The 18,922-nt window shown below is 59.1% G+C and overlaps 1 protein-coding gene across 2 annotated transcripts in view; it reads right to left on the reverse strand.

Annotated features, from left to right (window-relative positions):
- DSCAML1 (DS cell adhesion molecule like 1) overlaps positions 1 to 18,922 on the reverse strand; it is a 117,511-nt gene that overhangs the window by 29,018 nt on the left and 69,571 nt on the right. The window contains exons 4-8 of one of the 2 annotated variants that reach the window (XM_054176087.1): positions 7,651 to 7,797; positions 5,137 to 5,415; positions 4,191 to 4,466; positions 3,406 to 3,702; positions 856 to 1,128 (exon numbers count right to left, since the gene is read on the reverse strand). In XM_054176087.1, the coding sequence (XP_054032062.1) occupies positions 856 to 1,128; positions 3,406 to 3,702; positions 4,191 to 4,466; positions 5,137 to 5,415; positions 7,651 to 7,797 (1,272 nt within the window). Of the gene's footprint in view, positions 1 to 855; positions 1,129 to 3,405; positions 3,703 to 4,190; positions 4,467 to 5,136; positions 5,416 to 7,650; positions 7,798 to 18,922 lie in introns of those variants that run through there. The other variant, XM_054176086.1, reaches the window with a different exon arrangement.

Genomic DNA, 18,922 nt, shown 5'->3' on the forward strand with positions numbered 1-18,922 from the left:
CTGGGAGGGAAAGCATCCGGCTCAATTCATTAGGACTGATAGCTCCCTCAAAGGGGCTGAATAATTGATGGCCTCCAGAAGCTTTTAAGATGTTCTGTGTGCTGCAAGACCCAGGGTATGATTTTTTTAAAAGCCAGCACACAGAGCAAAACACAGCTGAGGGTGATCCGAGCAAAGGTTAGCTGCTTTCATCCGCTGTGTTTACAGCGAGCAGCCTTGCTCCCTGCCTTGTCACGGGAAATGGATACGGCCCGGCACGGGGTGGCTGCGGGTGCGTGGGCAGGCCCAGGTGCAGCCACTCTGGCAGGAGCTGAGCCAGCTCCCGAGGGCTGCCCTACCGCTGGCACAGTGTGCACAGGCACTGTCCCCTCTGCCACGCTCCTCTGCCTCTGTCCCACAAAGGACATTCACACATTGCACTGGGTTGGAAGAGACCCTCAGAGGGCATCCTGTCCAACCCCCTGCCCACAGCAGGGACAGCTCCAGCCAGAGCAGGCTGCACAGGGACACAGCCAGGCTGAGCCTGAATGGCTGCAGGGATGGAGCCTCAACCACAGCCCTGGGCAGCCTGTGCCAGTGTCTCCCTAGCTTCACTGTGCAGAACTTCCTCCTGATGCCCAACCTAACTCTGCCCTGCTCCAGTCTCAAACCATTGCTCCTTGTCCTGTCACTCCAAGCCCTTCTGAACAGTCCTTCCCCAGCCTCCATGTAGGTCCCCTTCAGACACAGCAACGCAGCTCTAAGGTCTCCCTGGAGCCTTCTCTTCTCCAGGCTGAGCAGCCCCAGCTCTCCCAGCCTGTCCCCACAGGGGAGATGCTCCAGCCCTCCAGTGCCCATGGCCTGGCTCCTGCTTACCTTTCACGGTGACGTGGACGCTCTGGCTGATGGAGAGCTGGGGCTGGATCAGCACGCTGCACAGGTACTCCCCTTCGTCCATGCCCTTCTGCACGTCCATCAGCTTAAGGGTCCCGTTCTCAAAGACCACTTGGCGGTGGTTATCGGGCAGCAGCAAAGAATCCTTGTACCACTTGATGGAGTAATAGGGGTAGCCAATCACCCTGCAGTTGATGAAAGTGTCCCTACCGGCTACCGCCGTGATGTTCTTCATGGCTCGGATGCTGGGGGGACCTACATATGGGGCAGGAAGGAAGAGGCAGGCTAGGTTAATTCCGAAGGGCAGGCTGCTTGCATGCAGAGCTGCTGCTACTCCAGAGAGAGCTTCGCAGGCAAAGGAGGCGACCAGAGCAGCCGGGACCCAGCCTGCTTTAGGGTGAGGAGCGGGCTCGGGCTCCTCCCTGAGCCTGCGTGGGGAAAGCTGCTCAGCAGCTGCACCCTCCAGCTCCTCGCCCGCGCCTGGGACAGCTCCGGGCGGCGGCCGTGGCCCCTCCGCGGCGGCCGGGCTGCAGCCAGCCCCACCCTGGATCTCAGGGGCAACCTCGGCGCTGGGGAAGCTGCGCCTGCAGACACCACTGCTGCTCCTCAGGGCAGGCTGGATGGTGTCTGGAAGCGTCTGTGCGGTAGCAGCCGTGGCCATCAGGCGCACCACTGCGGCCAGAGGAGCTCTAGAAGAGATGGGGAATGCTCCCCCCAGGCCACAGCTGCTCTCTGCCTCTTTCAGGAGGAAACTGCCTGTGCTGTGCCAAACGTCCTCGACAAGAGCTGCTTTGGGAGCCTGACTGCTGTTGGCAAACGTATTTCACCTCCCCCAAAATACACCTTCTGCAGCCTCCTGCTGACAAGCCATGCACGGCTGGAGAGCCAGACAGTCCCTGCGTTCTGGCCGGCTCCAGTGCCGGCTTGAAGACCAGGAGAGCGCTGCAGGTGAGGATCTCAACGAGAGGTTTCATGCATCAATAATTACATTGTTCTCCCGGAAACAGCAAACTAATCTAAAGCTTAACCCTATCTTGACTCCTTGACCCGAGGGTGAAGCAGGGTAACAGCTTAGCAGACACTCAGGGTAAGCTGATGGATGGAGCTGCTTGTGCTGGGACACGTTTAGAAAAGGAGCAGGAGAGAAGGAATTAGCATCTTGCTCTGCAACCCTCTCTTGGGCCTGTCTGAGAGACTGCTGCGTTCCAGGGATAAAAGATCCTGGATCTTATCTAGCGACAGCCTGTCAGGAGCTGAGAGAGGTGGAGGGGAAAGGGAGACAAGGGCATGTCCTGCTCTGGCTTCTCCGGGCTGAGGGATGAGCTTGCTCCAAATTTCACAGCAAACGGCAGCAAAACGCAGACTCTCCTGGGACCGCAGCCAAAAAGCCACCAGCTCCGTTTCAGACCTGAGACACAAGCACAGCCCTTCAACCCTCGTTCTCAGGAGACAAATCCACGCTACCTCGGCTCTTGTCTCGCTCCCACCTGTAAGCCTGGGAGCTCTAAGCGGTGGTTATTGACGGGCAGGGGCTCGCACCGTACCCTGCGCCTGCAAGCGCTGCCTGCAACGCAGCCAGCAACACGCTGGCGCCGCAGTAACGCGGTGATTAACGCGGCCATGGCTTTTAGCAGACAAAGAAAACACAGACATGACAAATCAAAGCTCATTCGCCACGATTTCATCTGCTGCCTCATCAGCGTTTGTCATGCAGATCCCTCTGCTGCAGGGAGCCCAGCTCCGTGATGGGACTGGGGGGTATTTGGGAGGCCATGGGGGGACCGGGATGCTTTTGTTGCCACCACCAGTGCCTTCTCCAGCTGTGGGGTACCTTGGGGAGGCTTTTGCCAGCCCACGTGGGGGTTCTGCGGGGTGAGAGCAGGCCCTGATGTCCTTTTGCCCCTGCAAAGCCGAACTGCAGCTCTTGGAGGCCACAGGGCCTCCTAGCTGTTGGCAAAACTCAGATTCACAGATTGCAGCAGGGTGGAGGGGACCCTCAAAGGGCATCTTGTCCAACCTCCCTGCAGGCAGCAAGAACAATTCCAACTGGATCAGGCTACCCAGGGCCACATCCAGGCTGATCCTGAATGTCTCCAGGGATGGAGCCTCAGCCACAGCCCTGGGCAGCCTGTGCCAGTGTCTCACCACCCTCACCGTGCAGAACTGTCTCCTGCTGTCCAACCTAACTCTGCCCTCTGTCCTATCTCCACAGGCCCTTCTGAACAGCCCCTCCCCAGCTGCAGGTCTCATTCAGATACTGAATTGCAGCTCTGAGGTCTCCCTGGAGCCTTCTCCTCTCCAGGCTGAGCAGCCCCAACTCTCTCAGCCTGTCCTTTTCAAGTGGTGGGAGGCTCAACGCTGTGAGCGAGCAGGGCAGGTGTGGGGAGCTTGGGGACCGGGTTTGGGGCAGCTGGGAAGAGAAGGAGGGCACATGGGGGGGGGGGTGGGAGGGTGTCAGCTCGGGGGGGACCAGAAGCAAACCCCAAAGCCCAGTTCAAAGTCCTATTCTGATATTTAAAAGTAGACAGGCACCTCTTACGTTTATTCGCGCTTGGTATTCGGCGCTGCCCACCGAGTTCCGCGCGGTGCACCGGTACACGCCGCCGTCCTTGATCTGCGGGCCGGTGACGTTCATGTGGCTGACGGTGGTGCCGTCCGACATGGTGTACTGGTTGGTGCGGTGCCCCCCGTCCCGCGGCACCGGCTCGTCGTCCAGCGCCCAGGTGACGGTCGGCGGCGGCGCCCCCTTGGCGGCGCACATCAGGGAGAACTGCTCCCCCGGGTTGACGACCTTCTCGCTGAAGGAGGAGACGATGCGGGGGGTCCCATCTAGGGGGCGGCACCCAGGGGGAGGGGCGGTCAGGGAGCGGCAGCCACAGGGCTGCAGCAGTCGACCCGCTGGCAGAGATGGCTTCGAGCTCCTACCCCGGCCCAGGGTGGGGGAGGCCCAGCACGGGCCCTGGTCTGCAGCGTGCGCCCGCAGCCCTGCAGCTGGGACGCGCTGGTGGATGTGGAGCTTGGCCTAAGGGGACACCTGGCACTGCAGGAGCCACCCCCCTTCACCAAACGTCCAGCGAGCTGGATCAGGATGGGGATGCCCAGCGAAAGGCAGTGCCTCAGTCCAGGGGCTGGACAAATCAACCCTCACCCTGGTGCTGCATCCCTAAGCTGCTTGCAGAGGGCTGACCCCCAGCCCAGGCACCCCCCAGCGGGTCTCACTGCCCTCCAGCCACGCATGAAGCCTCCCAGCACAGCCTGGGAGCGTGTGGCTCGGAGAGGGGCAGAGGAAAGCCCCCAGCCCCAGGCAGCCAGCTCACCCTCCAGCGTGATGATGGAGAAGTCCTGTGCTGTCTGGGACTTGCGGGTGGCAAAGCACTGGTAGGCCCCAGAGTGGCTCTTCTGGGCGGCTGTGATGAGCAGGGTCTCGTTGCTGATGCCCCGGATGGAGATGTAGTCATCCACCACCACCAGCTCCGTGTTGCGGTACCAGCGGAGGACGTACTCGGGGGAGCCGCTGAGGGCGCAGGAGAGGATGACGGTGCTGCCGATGCCGGTCTTGAGCTTCTTTGGTGTCAGGGTCACACGCAGAGGGTCTGTGCCAGAAAGGGCAAGAGGGGGACAGGTGTTGGCAGGGCCAGGCAGAGGCGGGAGGCATCTCGGTGTGGCTGGGCTCTGCCTCCCCTGCCCTGGCAGTGCCAGCCTGACTCCAAGTTAAATGTGGCCTGTGCTCAGCTGGGGCTGTGCCAAGCAGGCTCCCAGCAGGCTGCTGGTGCCCAGTCAGTGATGTTCAGACACTCACAGGGTGCCAGGTGGGAAGGGACCCCGAGGATCACCTGCTCCAACCTTTCCAGGTAATGGCAGCGTTGCAGTGAGCTCTCCCAGGACCCTGCCAAGCTGGGTCTTAAATCTGCCCACAATGGAGAGGACTCCACTGCTTCCTTGGGAGAGGATTCCAATGTCCAGCTGTTCTCATGGGGAAACACTTCTGGATTCCAGTGGGAATCTCCCCAGCAGCAACTCGTTCCCACCACCCCTTGTCTTTTCCACATGCTCCCCAGGCCTCTCTCCCTGCCCTGATGGGAGCAGTAAATCAGGAGGATAAACCTCCCGGGAGTGCCTCAGACATTGCTGCGCCCTGAGGCAGCAGCTTCCAGGCTGCAAGGCAGTGCTGCAGAGACTCTCCAAGGCTTCACGTTTCAGGAGGAGCTGGCAGGACAGAAGCCTCCCTGCCGCCCTGCCCTGCTGCTGCCCGCGGGCACTCACCTATGACAGTGAGGGTGCCGGTGACCTCTGCGGAGCCGAAGGTGTTGGTCACCTCGCAGATGTAGGTGCCGCTGTCCTCCACCCGCAGGTCGCTGATGGTCAGCCCTGTGATGCGCTTGGCCCAGCGGCCGTCGGGGGGCAGCGGCCTCCCGTCCTTGATCCACCGCACGGCTGGGTTGGGGTAGCCCGAGGCTATGCAGGGCAGCTCCACCAGCCTGCCGGCCTTCACCTCCCGGGACTGGAAGCTGTCTAGCATCGTGGGGATGGACTCTGCTGGGTCTGAGGGGAAGGGGGAAGGAGAGGAAAGAGGTTCACCTGGTGAAGAGAAGGCAGGGAGGTTCCTCCTCTCAGGGGCACCAGGAGAGCCCCTGGCATGGTGACCCTGACATCGCTGAGCCCAGTTGGTGATGTCCCTGTCCCCATGAGCTGGTGGCTGTGCTGGGCAGCAGCACAGAATCACAGAATGCCAGCTTGTAAGAAGGACCCCAAGGATCATTTGGTCCAACCTTTCTAAGTGATAGTGTAGTTGAAATGAGGTGGCACAGGATGCCAGCCACATCCTCTGCTGGCCATGGTGGCTCAGCACACCCAGGATGGGTGGCACACAGCCCTGGGGTGGAGGAGGTGGGTGGGAAAACACACCTCAGTTGCTGATGGGACGAATAGACTCAGCCCCAGAGGAATTACTCAAGGTGACACCTAATTGGGTGCAAAACACACAAATTCTGTGGCACATTTCAGAATTTACAAGCAGAGAGGCCCATCAGGCAGCTGGCAAAGGAGAAAATTAATCACCAAGTCTCAGGCGTGAAATTAAATTCCAGGGGAAAAAAAGCCTCTTCCCCTGCTCCCCAGCAGAAGGGAAACACCAGGAGTGTACAGAATGAGTGACCAGGGGAGCACCAGGCCAGAGCCAAGCACATGGGGAGGGCACGATCCAGCTCTGCTCCTCAGGGGCTGCCTGCCATGATGGCCACCAAGGGTGGGACTCAGGATCCTCAGTGTTCCAGAGGCTGGGCAAGGTCTGGAGAGGCTCAGCCTGGCAGTCCCAGAGCCCTTCCCTGCTCTCACAGAATGGGACAGGTTGGAAGGGACCACTGAAGAGTGAGTCCAAGCCCACTGCCAGAGCAGGATCACCTAAAGCAGGTCACACAGGAACACATCCAGGAGCTGGAGACTGCTCCAGCCCTGGAGCCCTGGCAGAGCCCTGCTCCAGGGCTCTGCCACCCTCAAAGGAGTTTCCCCTCATGTTTAGGTGGAACTTCCTACGTTCAAGTTGGTGCCCATTAAGCTCTTGTCCTGTCACTGGGCACCAGTGAAAAGAGTCTGTCCCCTCTCTCCTGACACCCTCCTCTCAGATATTTGTAACTCTTTTGTAATCCAGCCCCCCTAAAGGGGCTCCAGGAGAGCTGGGGAGGGACTTTTGACAAGGGCTTGGAGTGATGGGGAATGGATTTGAGATTGAGGAGGGTGAATTTAGACTGGAGATTAGGAAGAAATCCTTGAGAGTGGGGGTGAGGAGACTCTGGCACAGGCTGCCCAGAGAGGCTGTGGATGTCCCCTCCCTGGAGGTGTTCAAGGCCAGGCTGGATGAGGCCTGGATGAGCAACCTGGGCTGGTGGGAGGTGTCCCTGCCCATGGCAGGGGCTTGGGACTGGATGATCTTGAAGGTCCCTTCCAACCCAAATCATTCTATCGATCTCTGAACCCCCTCCACGGCGTTAATTGTGGAAGCCAGGCTGGCAAAAGCATCGGGCAGGGGGTGAGCAGGCAGGCTGCAGCCAAGCAGTGAGCAGCGGCGAGGCTGAGTCGAGTGAACTCCCTCCCGAGCGGAGTCATTTGGGCAGCGAGCGGAGCCGGCAGCGCCGCGGGACAGGCGGCACTGGGGACTGCACTGCCTGCGCCGCAGTATCGTTTGCGTCTTCGTCACATCGCCTCAGCCTGCTCACATCGCCGCCTGTCACATCGCATCCCCTTGCAGCCTGTCGCCTTCCCGTCGGGGTGCCGCGCAGCGCCGCCGCCCGCCGCGGCCAGCACCGGGGGGCTGTGGACTCGGGGGTACCTGCCAGGCAGCACCAACACCCTGCACAGCCCCGACGGGACCCTCCCTCTACTCCCCGATGGGATTCAGAGGTTGATAGAATGGTTTGGGTTGGAAGGGACCTTCAAGATCATCCAGTCTCAAGCCCCTGCCATGGGCAGGGACACCTCCCACCAGCCCAGGTTGCTCATCCAGGCTTCATCCAGCCTGGCCTTGAACACCTCCAGGGAGGAGGCATCCACAGCCTCCCTGGGCAGCCTGTGCCAGAGTCTCCCCAGCCTCACCGGAAAGAATTTCTTTCTGATCAACTAATTTCTTCCTCATCTCTAAATCTGCCCTCCTCAAGCTTCAATCCATTCCCAATCCATACAGTCTGGGGGGTAGCAACGCCACTGCTGCCTCCTGCCCGCCTGGCAGACGGGCACCGTGGTGGGTGTGCTGGGCACCACCATGGGTGCAGGGGAGTGGCTCACCTGAGACGGAGAGCCTGGCGCCGTTGCTCTGCCGCGTCTCGCCGCTGTACTTGTGCTTGGTGATACACCTGTAGGTGGACAAGGCATCTTCCTTCTGCACGTCAGATATGTACAAACCTCCGTAAGAAGTAATAAAAAACCTATTTTCTGGAGACACAAAGGGAGGAGAGGGGTGAGTGAGCCAGCCAAGAGCCAGCCAAGACCCAGCACCTCTCCCAGGCTCTCGGCATCTGGGGCAGGCAGAGCTCCCACACGCACTCCAGGCAGGAGCCAGGCAGGCAAAGTGAATCCCTTCCTCCCTCTGCTTGCACTCCAGTTGCAGCAGGTGAAGCCTTTTGCTTCACCTTCAGGGCTGAGTTTCAGGCAAGCTGGAGAATTGAGCCAGAAGAGGAGAGCAGCAGTCTCCTGTGTGCACCAGCAGCCCCCATGGTCATGGCCACAGCCTGCCTCCACCCAGCACCCAGGCACAGAGCTGGGCTCAGGCTGTCCTTGCACACAGCTGAGATACCCAGGGGCACCGAGTAGCTTGGCCACAGCCTGGTGCAACCAGCTCTGGCCTTGGAGGGGCTGCAGAGGGTGAGCAGAGCGGGTGGCACGCCGCTCTGTGCCGCGCTGCTCCGTGGCACGATGCTCTGCCACGCGCTGCACAGCAACCTGGCAATTAAAAGTGAATCTGTCCTGCTGAGTTAATAATTAACTTAAGTTACTTAGAAGCACACGAAAACAAATAAGGGCTTGAGATGCTGTTTGAGCCCTTGGAGGGGGATGGCAGGCAGCAGGCAGAGAGCACAGCCCCAGGCAGCTCCTGTCACCCTACCCCAGAGCCGGAGCTGACAGTGACTGCAAGCTTTGGCCCCATCTTCTGTGGGGCTTCTGGGGTTTGTTCCAGCTCCAGATGCCACTGAACCTCATCCTGGACTGGGTGGTCCATCCATCTGCCCGGTGGCACCACGTCACCAGCCAAACCATGGTCAAACCCATAAGTGCAGGAGAACCACAAGTGGAGTGCAGGAGGAGATGCCAACCTGAGCAGCCTGGCTGTCCTCTCAGGGCAGGACCACACGAGCCTTACTCTGTGACTGCTCGAGGGGACAGACTGGCAGAAACTGGGGCTCCTCACCCAGGGGCTCAGAGCACATCCCTGGCACTGCCCTGTTCCAGCTGCAGCTCAGCTGGAGGCACTTGTTCAGCTCCAGTTGCTTGATGGGAGACTACTGGGGACTCCAAACAGCCAGGAGCCTACAGAAAATGAGAGCTGGCTGTGGTTAGCAGGGGCAGAGGCAGGCTCACCCTGGAAGCAGTGGGAGTATGAGCAGCAGCCCCATGGGGTGCCACGGGTGCCAGCCCCACACCTCCAGAAGCCTCCTACAAGCTGCAGCCCCCCAAGACATCACAGGATCCACACCTCCATCCCTGCCCGGAGAGGTCCCCAGCCAAAACCTCAGGCGTGGTTTAGCCTCCACAGCGCAGCAGGGCCGCCCCAGTGCAGCAGCACATCTCTGCTGCACCAGTATGCAACTGGGAGCAGATGTGCAGCAGCCTGAGGCTCGGAGGTGCCGAGGGAGTGACACGAGGGGGAGGGGGAGCGGTCCCGCAAGCGCAACTGGCACAAGATGCAAATCAAACATTAATTTTTCATCTCCCATCAAACCAGTAAGCGAGGAATATTGGCTGCACTGGAATTTGAGATGGGGGGAGCCAGTTTCCATGGTAACTGGGCTGTATTTTGCAGAGTGCTCAGCAGCCCCCACCGGGCTCCCCTCCCCACACCCTCACGCACACCCGTGCATGGTGAACCGCAGCCCCGCGCTGCTCCTCTGCAAACAAAGCCCTGCCACAGCTGGAGGAGCCCGAAGCAGGGGTGCTGGGTGCCCCACGGACCTCTGGCAGCAGCAGCAGGGCCCACAAGAACCAAGCCCCTGCCCCGCAGTGAGGCCAAGGGAAGCAGAACCTCAAGCTCCTGTCTGGGCAGTGGGAGATGACAAATCCAAGCCCTGCCTGAACCCACAACCCTCCAGCCTGCTGCAGCCCCTCAACTTCCCCAGCCTCTGCAGCCGAGACGGAGCCTCTGAGCTGGGGCTCCAGCCAGAGCACCCACCCCAGAGACAGGAACGGGCAGGAAATCTGCAGCTAGCAGCAGGCAGCCCTGTGCCGCGCGGCGACGGGAAGCAGCTGTCCCCCGCACGGCGCAGCTTCAGAGCTGCCGTGACAGCAAACGTCAGGGCGACACAGCCTGACAGCACAGCTTCCTTTTGGGTGTTTCTTTTCCTCCCCCCCCGAAAAGGGACAAGTGACTCTGCCAAGGAGTGCTGCGCTGGTTCAGGGGAGAGATGCAGGGCAGCGGTTGATGTAAACGGCTGCGACAGAGCCCGCGCCGGAGTGACTTATTGCTGAGCTTGCCAGAGAGATTAACATCGAAGGTCGCCGAATAAAATCAGATCTTTCTGCCTGCCAGGAGGTGGAAAAGCTTTACGGGAAGCAGAGGATTAAGTACATCTGTGGCCAGGCTGGAGCGATGTGCCTCTCATCACTCTTCCAGCCAGACCTGAGCCGGTGCCTTGGGGCATGCCTGGCGAAGTCCCTCACGCCCAGCCCCGGGCAGCCCCTGGGAGCTCACCCAAAGAACAGCAGCAGGGGGAGAAGGGGGTGGCCACACACAGCAAACTTTGGGAGGGTCTCTTACCGTGTGTGCACACCCACAGAGATGTGTTCTCTCTACTGGAGAGTCCAGCACAGGGCCACGGAGATGCTGAGGGGATTGGAACATCTCTCAGATGAGAAAAGGCTGAGGGAGAACCACTGCACTGGTTTGGTAGGAAAAGCCTTCTGAGATCACCCAGTCCAACCATCGCCCTGACAGCACCGTGGCCACCTCCCAAAGTGCCAAATCAGGCAGCTGGGTCTGGAGAAGAGGAGATCTCATCCATGGTTACAAATATCTAAGGGGTGGGTGTCAGGAGGATGGGGCCAGGCTCTCCTCAGTGACAGGACAAGACGTGATTGGCACAAACTTGAACATAGAAAGCTCCTTCTAAACATGAGAAGGAACTTCTGCACCGTGAGGGTGGCAGAGCCCTGGAGCAGGCTGCCCAGAGAGGTGGTGGAGTCTCCATCTCTGGAGTCATTCCCAACCCAGCTGGACATGTTCCTGTGTGACCTTCTCTCGCTGACCCTGCCTTGGCGAGGGGGGTTGGACTCGATGCTCTCTGGTGGTCCCTCCCAGCCCCCACTGCCCTGTGATTCCCTGCCTCGCCGTTACCGACAGCATCTCCTGCCTCCCCGGCACGCAGCGGCCGTGAAACTCCAGCGGCATTCCCAAGGGGCTCCCAATTTCCAGAGAAAAATTGCAGCCCGTCCTGGCTCCCAGCAACTGCTCCATCCAGCAGGGATTTATAAAAGCAATGGGGTCAGGGCTCCAGCAGAGAGCACATTTAATAGTTCATGAGACTAATGAGATAACTTCCCCTCGGTACTCCGGGGCCGATATTTCCTCGCGCTCTCTGATTTAACTGCGTGGGAATCAATAGGTGCCAGCCCTTATGAATTAGCCCTGCGTGGAGCACTGCATCCCAAAGCATCCCAGGCAAGCCCAGGAGCGGCTGGCTTCTATTCCTGGCCGCGGTTAAAGTGACAAACACCTCCCCTGGGGTGGGGAAGGCACGGAGGGGGAAGCCCCAAAGAACAAAGCCTGGGATTTTCCACTGCTGCTGCCTCAGCACTTTGCTGCTGTGACTGGCACAGGGTTGGCCTGGGCATGAGGAGCCTCCCCAGGGTGGGCCAGCAAACACACCCGGCTGGGAATCTCCATGGCACAGCGTGGCACTCCTTGCCCTGTCTCCCTGCCATTGCTGAATGGAGCAGGGTACCAGGATGGAGTGCCTGGCTGGGGCAGGGGACATGAGGCATAGGAGGGGACTGTCTGAGCTGCTTCTTGTCCCAGCAGGCTGAGCCTTGCTTGGTGCCACAGCAAACACCAGGTGTGGTGGCTTGAAGTGCCCCCCAGGGCAGAAGGGACCTGTGGTGGGTGCTGAGATTAAAGATCCACCCCAGAGGAGCCGAAGGGGAGCTGCAGCTTGAGCCCAATGCAAATTTAATCAGAGCCATGTGACACCCAGCAGATTTATGTCCCTGTTTGCTGCCATCCAGGTTCCAGGGGAGGTGTGTGGCACTCACAAACCTGGTCCCCGGAAACTGTGTCTGCAGCAGTCCCTGCCCTGCTGCATCCCAGGAAGGGCATGGTGTGGGCAGCTGCCTGCCCTGGGATATGCCTGTGCTGTCTTTCATCCTGGGGACCTGGCTGCAGCCCACCGCTTGCTGCTGCAGGCACCAGAGAGGCTTTGCTGACCTGGAGACCCAGATGTGAGCATAGCCTCCTTGGAAGGCCCTTCCTGGCTGGCTGCAGGCAGAGGGGCAGGCAGGGAGAGGCAGGAGCACAGGCAGGGACGAGAGGAGCGCAGGCAGGGACGAGAGGAGCGCAGGCAGGGACGAGAGGAGCGCAGGCAGGGACGAGAGGAGCGCAGGCAGGGACGAGAGGAGCGCAGGCAGGGACGAGAGGAGCGCAGGCAGGGACGAGAGGAGCGCAGGCAGGGACGGCAGCCACACTCCGCCTGCTGCTGCTGCTGGCAGCTGCGGAGCCGGAGAGGGGGAGCGCAGAGGAGGGCTGGAAGTCGGGCAGCCGTGACGAGCTTTCCGCCTCCCCTCCCTAATCTCCTTTGTACGCAGGGCTCCATCTCCTCCCGTGACAGGATTAGTGCCGGGCTCTCATTCTCCTCTCCCAACAAGATTTTATTTCTAATTACGCTGTAATAAAGCCGGGCGCGCTCCCAGGGCTGCTTCCAAATGACTTGTCGACACTCGGCGAGATTGGATCCCAGCCGGGCCGCTGCCTGCGCGCTGCCTGCGCTCATTAGCCATGCATGAGGGAGAGGCTTTCAGAATGGAATTACATTTAAATGGCTTGTCTGAGAGGGAGAGGGGAAACAAAACAGAGAGAGAGAGCGAGAAGCAGAAGGCAAGGTTTAAAAGGAGGATATCACTGTCACCTCCCTGTCACACTGCTGCCTGCCAGCCGTGGTGCCAGGTGCCCGCTCCTGGGTGCCCCAGGGACCCGGTCGTGGCTGGTTCAGCTGGGGATGGGATCCGTCCCCCCTCTGCTGGCTCACCCCTGGCAGAGCCCAGCCAGGCACTGCTCAGCACCGGCTCCCTCTCCAGTGAATCGGCTCCGAACGCCTCACGGAATTGCTGGCAAGCCCCAGCCGGCTGCCAACAACTCGGCACATCCCAAAAGGAAACCGTGGGGGGTTCTGAGCACCGAGGCTGGCTCTGACCTCTGGACTGACGGCTGGGAGAGCCACCTTCTGCAATAGCTGTGGAGAACAGCGACCTGCAGCTGGCACTGCTGGATTGCAGCTCCTGCCCGGCACGCAGGAAGGGACGCAGCTCCCGAGCCTGGTCCCCTCACCACAGCACTGCCAGCCTGCAAGACGACAACAAACAGCACCGAGCATCTCCACCCTGCCCTGCTGAGATGGGTGCCTCGGACACTGAGGGCTCCGGGCTGGGACAACGCCACGGCCAAGGGACACCGACAGCAGCTGCAGTGGTGGTGGCCAGGCTGAACAGCGCTGCCAGCCCCTGGAGCCAGGGACTTCCTTGGTGGGGCTCAGGAAAACGCACGCTGAAATAATTGTGGGACTGGTAAATCAGCTATCCGTGTGGCAGTCCATGGTTGGAGGCAGCCTCAGGAGCACCACAGCCAGACCACCCTTTCCAGACCTCTTCCCAGCCACTCCGGTGCCATCCCCACGGCCAAAATGAATCCCCAGCAGCATGACAAAGAGTTGGCAGCGAGCAGAGGAAGGGAGCGAGGGGGTTCAGGGACACACATCACAGGGAGCAAAAGTCGGTGAATAAATCCCTGCCCTCGCAAGGGATCTGCCGGGCGGGAACGGCCCTGCTGAAGCTCCTGCCCCGTGCCTTGCTCTCCTGCTCCCACAGCAAGCGTTAGCCCCCAAAAGCTTCCACTCCACCTCACAATTAGCATCTCTGTCACTTTCCTCCCGCCGCAACGGCTTCACCATCTGCATTTCTCTCTCTGGGCAAGGAAAGCAGGAGCGAGAAGGTCCCATTTTGTGCACGGGAAGATTTTGGGGGGAGGGGGAAGCAAAGGACTGCGTGAACACAGCTTCAGGAAGTCACAAACGTTCACTTCCCTCCAGCACGCCGAACCCTTGCTGCATTGCTGCTCCCACACTACTTCCCCGCACCCTGAGCAGCGGCTCTGGACCTTCCCCGCTCCACTCGCAGCCTGCAGTCGCTGCCGCCTTGGATGATGCTTCCCAGATACAGGCTCGGGAGTTGGAGGACTTGGGAAAACCACCGTTAGGGAAGATCTCTTCCCATTAACTCCCTCAGAAGCCAGGCGTCCTGCGGGGCTGCCAGGAGTTATTAAATCAAGGGGAAATCACTGAGCAAAGGGCCAGGCTGGCAAGGAGCGTTCCTAGAAGGAAATCCAGGACTACGCGACCCAGGGAATGGGATTCATGCGGGCACAGAGGAGAGCAGGGCTCTCCTGGCTGGGTTTTAATGCACCTCCGAGGCCCCAGAGCTCTTTGCAGACACAGGCAGCGAGAGCCATGCGTGTTTGGGGACACTTCGGCTTGTTTGTGGACGTGATTTTGAAACTGACCCACTTTCCCCGGAACAAACCGAGCAGGAGGAGCTCTCCCGGGTGAAGGGACAGCTCCGCACCCCCGATCCAGGGCTGGCCCACAGAGGGGTCCCTGGCACTATCCCAGAAGGAGGAGGAATTAATCTCCCGAGGTGGTCCGGAGCCGTCTAATACCAGCAGAAAATTACAGAAGAAGCTGAAGAGCATTACAAAATGAATAGGAGGGGACCAGAGATTTCCATGGCTAATCCTGTTAACGAGACAATTTCTTATCAAACTCATTATGTGGCAGAAAGCAGGGGGGGAGGGAGGGGCTGTGAAGGGAGCCTGGGAAAGGGGGGGTGGGGGGGGTAGTGACGGCAGGCAAAAGGCATCCCCAGCACGGGGCTGGCAGGGGAACACCGGGGTTGGCAGGAGGGCACTGGGGCTGGAAGGGGAACGCCGCAGCTCTGCACTGGGCGCATCCCTCCGGCGAGGACTGCGTTCCCCGTTCCGAGGGGAGCTGCAGGTTCCTGGAGTGACATTTAGCACAAGCCAGCTGCGCTCGCAGCCCTCTCCCGGCGCTGAGCTGCGCTGGGCACAGACGACAGCAGGCACCAAGAAATACAAATAAATAATGATAAAAATCCACCGGGATGAGGCTCAGCACACCACAACAGAGCATTTTTTTAACTGGCGTAGTTCTTTTTAACCTGTTAGGACCAGCCTCATTTTCCAGGAGGAAGCAGAAGGAAAGGCTTCGGGCTATGAGCTGATCGTGTCCTGCCTGGCCTCTGCTGCAGTGTGGGCTGGGAGCTCGAGGTGGCATCCCAGTGGGGCTGGGGATCTGGGCAGGGGCTCTGCCCACCGGTCCGTCCCCCCCCCCCATGCTTGCAGCTCTGCCTGCCTGGCACCCGCGGAGCTGGCGCCTGCCTCCTGCTCAGCCATGCAGGAGCGAGGCAGAGCAGCCTGGCACAGCCAAGGGACGCCCGAGGAGGGACAGCAGGGTCCCCAGCAGCCCCTCCGGCTCCTGTCCCCGCCGGTGGCAGGGGCTTCGCCGTGACTTTGTGCGCAGCGGTTAATTCTTTTCCTTAATTTGCTATTTAAGAACCCGCGGAACTCGTCAGATTTCATGCTAATGAGAAGAGAATCTGGATCGAGGACTGTGCAAAAATTTGCATCTCAAAGAGGAAAACAGGAAGTCGCTAAGAAAGGAAAATCCAGCACCGAGGTAGCTCGTAGGGCCATAATTAGGCTAATGCTGCCTCTCCTCTGTCAGCTCATTTCCATCAGCCCCAGGGTAGCAGGGGACAGCAGCAGGCTCCCTCACCACCCTCGCCGCAGCACCGAGGAGCATTTCCCCACCGTGGTACCCAGCCCTGGCACGAGGGGTGCCCAGAGCCAGGCTGGCAGCGTGGGATGAAGCTCAGCGCGGGGAGCAGAACAGACCCACTCCCCCAGGCAGGAAGAGGATGCACATCTGGAGAGGCTTCTCCAACGGCACCACCAACGCCGTGGGTGCCAATTCCCACCCGAAGGAAGACAATCCTGCAGCCCCCTGGCGCCGCCTCAGCCATTAACCTCCTGGTGACTCTGTGCCCCCCCAGAGCAGCCCTACGAGGCGCCCAGCCCGGGGTCACAGTGAAGCCACGGCTCTGCCTGACCACCTGGGCGCCTCCCAGCTGCCTTCACCCTGCCCACCTTGGCACCAGCCGCTGAGCAGAGCCCAATAACCATTTTGAGTCTCCCCCATTTTGAGAGTTTGTCCTGATTCGTGGTTGGGATTTTTTTCCCTATCAATTCCTCCTTCCCCCCCTTTTTCTGTTTTGTTTTAATTGGGTTGTGTTGCTGCTGCAGACAGCACTGTGCAGACAAACTCCAAAGGGCTCTACCCAAGATATTTGCTCATAAAGAATCCATCACGGACGCCAGGAATGACAGAAATGGAGAACACCTAATGAAAACAAAGGGGAAAACAACAGGTACTCCAGTCCTTGGCCATCCATCAACAACCCTGGGTTATTAAAGATACAGGAGGGACCCAAAACCCTCCCATCTGCAATCAGATCTGGGAGAGACAAACACCCTCAGCGGAGGAAATTCTTTGCCCCCACTTCAGCCTGCAGGAGTTGTGGTGGAATTATAATAAGAGTCAGGCTGCAGGATAACACCAGAATTATTTTCCCCACTTACATTGTCAAATGATCATTTTGCCCTGCAGTGAAATCTCAGTAATTATAATGCTGATCCATGAAAGAACAAAGAAATAAAGGGGGGGAAAAAGGCATAAAAAAAAAAGCAAGCTGTGTTTTCTTGCAGGGAGGCAGGGGAGGGGGGGGGGGGGAGAGGCCTGAGCACAGGGTTGGAAGTGTGTCCTTCCTCTCATTAGCCTTCCCAGGGCTGTGCATCCCTCAGCCCAGTGGTGAGAAAGCCTCATCAGAGGGGTGAACCCCTGATATACTTCCACCAGATGATGGGGAAAGGGAGAAAGCATCTCCTGCCCATCATGACAGGATCATGGAATCACAGAAGTGTTTGGGTTGGAAAAGGTCTCTGAGGGCATCCAGTCCAACCAGCAACCCAACCCCACCATGGCCACCAAACCATGGCCCCAAGTGCCATGGCCACAGGTTCCCTGAACACCTCCAGGCATGGGGACTCCACCAGCTCCCTGGGCAGCCTCTGCCAGTCCCTGACCACTCTGGCACCAAAGGAATTTTTCCTTCTCTCCAACCTAAGCCTCCCCTGGCTCAATTTCATGTCACTTCCTCTCCTTCTGTCACCAGATGCTAGGGAGAAGAGCCCAACCTCCACCTCACTGCAACCTCCTTTCAGGGAGCTGTGGAGAGCAATGAGGCCTCCCCTCAGACTTCTCTTCCCCACTGAGAGATAGCATCACCCCCACCAAGCTCTGCAGGGACTTCCTGGCACAGGCTGGGATGGAGGGGACATTGGCTGTGCAGTGAGAGAGAGAAGAATAGGATAGAATAGAATAAACCAGGTTGGAAGAGACCTTCAAGATCACCAAGTCCAACCTATTATCCAACACCACCTAATCAACTAAACCATGCAACCAAGCACCCTATCAAGTCTCCTCCTAAACACCTCCAATGACAGTGACTCCACCACCTCCCTGGGCAGCACATTCCAATGAGCAATCAGAGAGAGAGGAGAGGAGAGGAGCAGAGAGAGAGGAGAGGAGAGGAGCAGAGAGAGAGGAGAGGAGAGGAGCAGAGAGAGGGGAGAGGAGAGGAGCAGAGAGAGGGGAGAGGAGAGGAGCAGAGAGAGGGGAGAGGAGAGGAGCAGAGAGAGGGGAGAGGAGAGGAGCAGAGAGAGGGGAGAGGAGAGGAGCAGAGAGAGGGGAGAGGAGAGGAGCAGAGAGAGGGGAGAGGAGAGGAGCAGAGAGAGGGGAGAGGAGAGGAGCAGAGAGAGGGGAGAGGAGAGGAGCAGAGAGAGGGGAGAGGAGAGGAGCAGAGAGAGGGGAGAGGAGAGGAGCAGAGAGAGGGGAGAGGAGAGGAGCAGAGAGAGGGGAGAGGAGAGGAGCAGAGAGAGGGGAGAGGAGAGGAGCAGAGAGAGGGGAGAGGAGAGGAGCAGAGAGAGGAGAGAGGAGAGGAGCAGAGAGAGGAGAGAGGAGAGGAGCAGAGAGAGGAGAGAGGAGAGGAGCAGAGAGAGGAGAGAGGAGAGGAGCAGAGAGAGGAGAGAGGAGAGGAGCCGAGAGAGGGGAGAGGAGAGGAGCAGAGAGAGGAGAGAGGAGAGGAGCAGAGAGAGGAGAGAGGAGAGGAGCAGAGAGAGGAGAGAGGAGAGGAGCAGAGAGAGGAGAGAGGAGAGGAGCAGAGAGAGGAGAGAGGAGAGGAGCAGAGAGAGGAGAGAGGAGAGGAGCAGAGAGAGAGAGGAGAGGAGCAGAGAGAGAGAGGAGAGGAGCAGAGAGAGAGAGGAGAGGAGCAGAGGAGGGACAGAAAGCAGCGTGGGGGTGAAGGAGGAGAGGGAGGCAAACAGAGCCGACAGAACGCTTGCTCCACAGCCCTGGGCTAAATTACAAACCGGTTTAGTGAGGTGGAAAGCTGCAGTGAGCTGAGGAGGAATATGTGGAAACCATCTGCAGCTTTAAAAAGCATCTCCTTCCCGATCACCCCCCGAACATATTCTTCTGCGGCAAGCAAATAGGATTTGTTGTTGTTGTTTTGTGCAAACTGTGAGGGAAAAATTACTAGAAACATGCAGGGGGGTTTTGCCTTCTTGAGTACTGAGAGGCTAAATATGCCCTTCCTTCTGTTGAGAATAGTAACAGTCATCTTAAAATTAACTTGGGCTGCATCAGAGCCTCACAAACAGTTGCGAATCCGAGGCTGCAGGAAGCAGGAGGAACCTGCGCTGGGGCTCTCCGCGCGTGGAGCTGACAGATGTCTTCCTACATACAGTAAATATAGGTCGGCTTTTCCTACCCAGAGAACTGTGGATCTTAATTAACCAGGCCACTAGCAGCATATGGAATCATTTCTTGCTTTTTTTAATTTTCCTTCTCTCTCTCTTTTTTTTTTTCCTTTTTGCAGCTTGCTTCACTAACCCTTCCCTTGGTGAGGTGGAGGGAGAAGGGGCACGTGCGAGGCACCTGCCACCTCCTCC

Source organism: Dryobates pubescens, chromosome 34 (genome assembly GCF_014839835.1).
Source record: "Dryobates pubescens isolate bDryPub1 chromosome 34, bDryPub1.pri, whole genome shotgun sequence".
Classification (NCBI taxonomy): Eukaryota; Metazoa; Chordata; class Aves; order Piciformes; family Picidae; genus Dryobates; species Dryobates pubescens.